A 7,369-nucleotide genomic window follows, 5' to 3' on the forward strand; every position below is an offset into this window, starting at 1 on the left:
GCATAGAATTATATAGGTACCCAGAGGGACCCTGGAGGGGTTAGAACCTTCAGTCTGCAGCCAGCACAGGGCACCTTGCCCACAGGAGGCGCTCTGCTGTCTAACAACCAGTTACGCTTCTCTGTTAAGCCTCCTGCCTGTTGCTGGGGCCACAGAACATTTCTGCAAACAATTCCCACTGTCAGGGGATCTCGTCACATAACCTTACTCTGTACTGTCAGGGAGAACCATCTGATACCTCCCCAGGAGTCAGGTGCATCCAGCAGAAAGGAAAGTTGCCCACATGACGACCCGGAGGGACTGCACAGCAGCAGCAATTTACAGAGAGCAAAGGGTGGGAAGAGTAGGGAGAGGATGACGGAGAGAAAGTGGAATAAAGAAAACAGGTTGTGGGGGCTATACAACCTGCGGACAGGGAAAACAGGGAGAAAAAAGGAAGAGTGTTAAACTAAGGGTAAGGAAAGGAAACAACAACAAAATGCTACTGAATATTTTATTGTAAACAAGTGAGATGGGGGGGTTCCTTGTGGCTCTCCCACCCTCCCCCCATTATGTTGATCAACTGCTTTATTCCGTTTCCCGTCTCTCATCTTTATCCAAGTATCCCGGCCTTTCTCTCTTCAATCACAGGATCCATAGTGCTTGTCTTTTAAGAACAAAAAGCTCCCCGTATGTTAGAAAAATTTAAGATCTGATAGTACTCAAAGCAAATGGCAGCCATTGTATGTTTTAACTCATTCGTTTCGATTGGAACATTCTCCGTTAGTCCTATTTGCCTCTCTCAAAACACAGGGTAGTTCAAAAGGCCCCTGGCTGGGGATTTGTAGGCATCTGAGTGGGAAACACCATATAAACAGTGAAAAAACACATCTTTTCAGGTTGTTGTATTTTCTCCTTCTTTGTCTTAAAAAAGAAACTGGACATTTGTCATTTAAAAAAACATGCATATATACACAATCGTAATTGGAATGATATTTTTATCCAAAGCATCGCTGAGTCTATCTCAGATATGCTGAGGGCTGTTGCTCAGTCTATAAATTACCCCCAGAGAGGTAATCATTCCCTAAAAAAGTTCATTTGCTAAGTTCAAACACTGACATCACGTGAAGATGCCAGTCTTCATACATTTTTATAAAAGTAGAATATGTGGAATATGATACATTAGTACAAAGGTTTACATATCAATACAAGGAAAACATATAAATTACAACAAAATAGAGGGAAAGTTGTGCTTCTGTCTTGAGGTGGTTCTTTTAACAGTCATATCGCTGTAAAAAAAAAACAAAACAGGAAATACACAGGTTACAGTCAGGATCCATAACACAGTTTCAGTCCTTTAAATTTCTGTTTTAAGCAAACATAAATAAAGCAGGCTGAACTCAACTTCGGCAGAGTTTAACCAACCAAACTTAGGGCTTAGACGATGCTCACAAAATGTTTCCTAAATAAAACAGGATCCATTGTCCTTCCTGAGTCAAAGCTGCAGAAAGAGTCCTGGAAACTGCAGGACACAAATGCTGGGTTGCGCTGAGTGTGTTCGTTTGGGGTTTTAAGCTTAGGGATTTAAAAGATAATACCATGGCGGTTTCATACTAGTGTGGGCCCCATGTGAGTAACCTTTTCAAACTGAATGCTACAAGTTATGGACTCTTCCACACTCAAAGCCCTGCCCTTTGAAAGTGTCTTTTCTCTCATCAACAAAGGTAATAGATCTTCCCTGCAGTGTCTGGGAAACAGCCAAACCTACAGTGACTCAGATGGGAAACCCAGAGCATTTGCTGCCCCAACTCAGAGGAGAGCGTCCCTCCCTGTCAAATCACTACAGTAATTTTGGGTATTGACATTTTATGCCTGTTCCCAAAAATGTAGTGACACTGACAAGGCCAGTGAGAACTCACTTAGTTTGAGCTCTGCCTTGTAGGAAATTCAGCACTAAAGATGAGTGGTTTTACAGTAACCCTGAGAGGATTTTTCTCAGCCCCTCCCTCCTCAACCATACTGCCTGAAAACCACTCCATATTGAACACTTCCCAGTCTACTGTTTTCTTGGAAGTTTGGCAGGATTCCAGAGAAATTAACAATCTTGCTGTACTTAACCCATAAGGAAAACCTGATTTTAACATTAACTTCCCCTTAAAAATTATAGAAAGTTTCCATTGATTTACAGCAAAGTTTTTCAGGGTAGAAATGGACTTTCACTTTTCATTAAATTTTTTGGGGGGAGGGAGGAGCAGTCTTGTTTTAAAAGAAAGTTTAGAGACTTGGAACCAGAAGAATAATAAATGGTTTGGAAAATACAAATCAAATAAGTTTCTATTTACCTAATCCTGTTTCACAGAACAAGACATAAAACACCACTCTCCCAAATATAACCGAAGCTGGACTTCCAACCGTTCAATAATCTCTATCTTTTAGGAGGATAGAGAAGTCAGAACTTTCCCCGCAGCAAACGGATCCATATTTCTCTCCTAACTCATATCCCCAGGAAACAAGTGCTTCCTGGTTTTCTTTCACAGTGAAAGGCTTTTCCTAAACTGCTATTCAAAGGCTACTAGTGACTCCCCCTGCTTTAGCTGGTTAGGCATTTTTGTGATTCCTTGTTAGGAAGGAATTGTGGAAAATTCAAGAGAGCAGCAAGTCCGGCACAGAAATTCAAAGCAGGTGCCCTCATGTACACTGACCCAAGGCTGAAGCCTGTCACTTCCTGACCAAGTGATTTAACGCACATGGCTTAATCTCTGAGTCACGGTCTCATCCGAGAAACAGGTTTAGCACAGCGCCTGATGCAATGAGTGCTGGCTGGTACTCGTGTGCACTGGTTAGGAACATAAGAGCAAAAAAGGAGGGGACATGTCCTTTGTGTCCCCGCCGGTCACGGCCGTGTGAAGAGGGTGGTGGGTTCGATCCTGAAGGGAGCACCATGTCTGCGGGCAGCGTGTTTGCTCGGTGACCGTGACACTGAGTGCTGCAGAGGCGCTGCGGCCGCAAACGCGAGGTCAGAATCAACACCACTAGGGGGAGCGGGTTGGGTTTCGCCTTTTTCTCTATGATGAAAACAACGGTACTTCCTGGTGATGGAATCCACCAGGGCCAAGAAAGGACATTTCCTCCCAGATTCTTACCTGCCGGCGAGAGCCGCAATAGCCACATGTGCCCCCGAGTAGTCCATTTATAACTTGAATGAGGCACAGGATGAATTCAATTCCACCGAGCGCCAAGAGAATAGAAAACAGGGATACGTTCCATTCCACCACGTGCTTGGGCTCCACGCACTGCGACCAGGTGGAAGTGTTCACAAGGTACCTGTGGAATAAAAAGGGACTCTTCTGACACACGATCACACCAAAGGTGATATCGCTGAAGCTTTTTTTTTTTTTTTTTTTTTTTGGCATGGTGGTTTTTCATTCAGAAATTTTAAAAAAGTTTAATTCAATATCCTATATAAGATTCTTCCAAGGCATGGCGTTTCACAAATGAAGAGGAATTTGGCCCAGATCCCCTGGTAACAATAAACATACAATTACAAGTTGTAACTTTTGACTTCTAATCTGGAATTCCATGGTTTGAAATCCTCACTTTGTAGACATGTGAATTCTTAGAAACAGCAATAAAAATATGGCAGTACATATGTTATGTTTAAAGCTCATGGATGTGTTTGGATGTAGATGGATGAGAAGTCAGAGCAAATGTGGAGAAAAGAACACTTATTTTCCCTCTAAGCTGACATGAGATGGGTGATGTGCCAAGGTCTTAATGAGGTTTGAGGGAGGCACATCTCAGACAGGAGTGTGAAAACCCACTCGTTACACTTACGAACTACCAATTCATGTGTTCAAGCTCATGGAATGGTAGGTGATGGTTTTACTCTATTTTCCAATTCAATTATCGCTTAATTATAATCTGTGTAAAAGAGAAGACTTTGTAACCAAGATCGAGTGAATATTTATTTAGAAAATATAATCTATTTAATGTTAGGGTTTTTTTGAACTGTAAAATATTAATTTAGATTATTTCATTAAAATTCAATTTGTTCTTTTTGGAAATTATCCAAATTCTGGCAAGTTTGGAGAGTTGATACGCTAGAGTTTTTCCACTGAGACCTTTTGAACAAAGTTTTTTCTTGGGTTTAAGGAGTAAGTTAATTTGCAACATGAAGCACAGTGATTGAATTCAACTCATGTGATACTGCTTTACTTTTGTGATGCCGTGCTCATGCATCTGTGGTAGCACATAGAACATTGTATTCACTGCTTCAATAAAGATGATTAAACACTCAGCCTGAGGAGGACGCTCAGCCAGACCTCAGAGCTGGGGGTGGATGGCGCACAAAGCATGGGTTCTCTCCTGGAAGAGCGTAGCATCTTAGGGAAGAGACAAGTAATAGGCAATCTGAATTCAACAGGTACCCTGACGGGTTAAACAAAGTACGACAAAGCCACCGAGGACAGGCACCTAACCTAGCCTGGGAAGAACGCCTGCTTCTGTACCTTGTCAGCAGCTGAGCTCCACGAAGGTAACAACCAGCTCTGTTCATCATCGTACATCCAACTGCTAGAACATTGTTGATCAACAAAGAAAAATCTGTTTTCTGGCCCTGTCTTTCTGCATGTCCGTGAAACAAAAAAACTGAGCACGTTTTAAAAGCCATTGAATGATAAATAATAACCTGAAGCCGCCTTGCGAAGCACCAGCAAACCGTGCTGAGGTCATATCTGACCATAGCGACGGGACTTGGGAGATTTTTTAAATGCCTGGATATTCTTCCAGTCTGAAAAGTTCTACCTCTGATTACTCGCTTAGAATGTCAGCTTTGTGCTATATCATAGAGTATTTGGATTCTTAATGAAATAGGATTTAATCACGTGGGAAAATCAAAGACTGACTTAATTCCAAGAAAGGTCTGGTACAGTTCTTTCCTTATCACTTTTTTCCTGCCACAGCAGAACAAAAGAACTTGAAATGAGAGAGCCCTAACTTTGGAATGGTTTGTTGAAGCCAATCAGACATTCAATTAGCAGGTTCCAAGCAACAACAACAAAAAAATCTGTTTTTCTGGTCCTGTTTTTCTGCATGTCAGTGAAACAAAAGTCTGTATTTTTAGGTCACAACATAAAAAAAAATTATCCGGCCCAGTTAGCAACTGGGTAACTAACCAGAGGCTTGTGACAACTAGTTATTCCTGGACAAGCTAAAATGACACAGAAGGAAAGTTTCTTGCAGAAGCTGAGATAGACGATGGGAGGGGCAAACAATCAAACAGCTATTTAAAAACATTTAGTGATATTTCCACCTCATAACCCATGCATCCCAGCTGCATAACTCATGACTTTCTCTAGGGGTCAGTTCATGCAATAGTTTTGTATGTTTGTGTGTTTTCTACTGGTACATTCAGTATATTTTGAACAAAGATGAATCACAATTGATAACAATTTTGACACCAAAATTTCAAACTCTTCTAAGTATCAATTTTCCTTCAAAGGCTGCCATGGAGTAGTAGTCACTATAAGCTAGTAGATAATGTTACCATCTACCAGGGGCAGTACTCTCAATATGTCAGCCTCTGTAGGGGACATTTTATATATCATCTCATTAATTCTCAGGATATTTACCATTGGTTTTATTTTACAGGTGAAGTAACTGAGATGCAGAAAGGTCCATTCCTTTTTTCCCTGTACTCAGTAAGTGTAGAGCTGAGATTGAATCGAAGTCTATTTAATTCAAGTTCATGATCTCGTGAATATGGTACATTAATGAGATTCATGTAACTTCACTCTACACTTCATGGGGACAAATAAGAGCAATTCAAATTCATTCTTAATTTTACTTTTAATCATGAATATCAAAACTAAACCTTTTAAAATTCGACTTTAGAAAGCCGAATAGGACAAAGATAAACTGAGAATCAACTCCTGCTCAAAGAAGCACATCATTCATTCATTCGTTTCTGTGCGTATCAGCTTCTATCTGCTTTTCTGTTTCTGTTCTTTTATTGATAATTGATGAGAAATCAGTATCTAAATAAAACAGCGGAACCTGTCCAATTATCCCGATATTAAAGTCATGAAGAAGACCTTAGATATAGCTTGATAACTTTATACAGGAGTGAGCGTGTGTGTGTGTGTGTGTGTGTGTAAGCATGCATTTGGTGTACAGTTCACCCTGGACTTTGGTTAAATTCACATAGTTGCTGTTCTTCTTCTTAATATATAAGGATTCTATAATACTTTTTTGTAAAATAGTAAAATGCATTACCTGTAATCGGTCAATCATTCTGGTATAACATGTACACTATATGATCACAAACTCTGCAGCCCAACTGCTTGGGTTAAAATCCTAACTGCCACTTCCTAGCAAAATGCATGACCTTGGATAAGTTACTTCATCTCTCTGTGCCTTTATTTCCTCATCTGTAAAGTAGTAGTCATAGTGGAAGTCACTCCATGGGGTTATTATGAGGACTGGATTAGTAAAGCTATTCAAAAGCACTTAGAATTTGTCCACATCGATGAGTGGCCACCAACCTTTGGAGATCTATTGCCTAAAGCAAACCTGAGTCAGTGAGAATAAACACAGGCTTTATGGGCGGATGAATGAATAATCGGATGCCTATTTGGCTTAAGGGAATTACCACTCCACACATGTGGTGCATAAGAACGTGTGACCAGGTAGGGAACCATTACGTACTGTCCCTCGGTGCTGGCAAAGGTGTAGTTCCACATTCCAGAGGAATCCAGACATAGTGGTCCCTCCACCAAGCCCAGGGCTGCCACAATGACGCAGTAGCCAGATCCTGCGAGTCCGATGAGAGCCACCAGTATAGAAGAGAGCATCTAAAAGGGAGGAAACAGAAAGTGAGCCCCAGAGCGTCTCGCTGTGCCTTAGACATCACTTCCACCACAAGGGCAGGAGGACCTACCGCGCATCTCTTGCCACAGTTTTCATGGCCACAGCAGCCACAGCAGTCTTCCTCTTCCAGCCCAATGAACACAAACGCTGGCAGGAGCATCTGGTTAGGAAACAAGTCAAGTAAGGTCACTGTCCTTCCCCAGGCTCATGTAAATCGAATTAGGCATCTTTTGGTAAAATAAATTTGTTTCTGCTGGTGCTGACCGGCTTTAATTAGGCAGACCGAGTATCTCAAATTCTGAGGAGTGAAACTTCCCTAATGTATGCCCCACTTATTTTTACGTGATGTGTCACAGCATTCTTTAGGGTGAGGGTGTAGTATAACCTACACCTATGTTGGTTCTGCAAAAGTTCGTACAGTCCCAGAAGAAAACTCTGTTTGGGAACTATTAACCCCTACCTTTCTTTAAATTTGATTGGAAATGTGGAGCAGAGCAACAAGTCTTTAATAGAATAACTGACA

The 7,369-nt window shown here is 41.3% G+C and overlaps 1 protein-coding gene and 1 non-coding gene across 2 annotated transcripts in view; both read right to left on the bottom strand.

The window, feature by feature from the left end:
* Positions 1-487: 487 nt before the first annotated feature.
* Positions 488-7,369, bottom strand: part of TM4SF1 (transmembrane 4 L six family member 1) — an 8,368-nt gene continuing 1,486 nt past the window's right edge. The window contains exons 2-5 of the mRNA XM_012804938.2: positions 6,917-7,006; positions 6,685-6,830; positions 3,123-3,303; positions 488-1,268 (exon numbers count right to left, since the gene is read on the bottom strand). Coding sequence (XP_012660392.1) covers positions 1,254-1,268; positions 3,123-3,303; positions 6,685-6,830; positions 6,917-7,006 — 432 coding nt within the window. The 3' untranslated portion in view covers positions 488-1,253. The remainder of the gene's footprint in view (positions 1,269-3,122; positions 3,304-6,684; positions 6,831-6,916; positions 7,007-7,369) is intronic.
* Positions 3,725-3,828, bottom strand: LOC111725200. Its single transcript, XR_002773326.1, has one exon. It is a non-coding gene; the product is annotated as a small nucleolar RNA U13 (small nucleolar RNA).

This window comes from Otolemur garnettii, unplaced genomic scaffold (assembly GCF_000181295.1).
Source record: "Otolemur garnettii isolate 467f Iridium unplaced genomic scaffold, OtoGar3 scaffold00032, whole genome shotgun sequence".
NCBI lineage: Eukaryota > Metazoa > Chordata > Mammalia > Primates > Galagidae > Otolemur > Otolemur garnettii.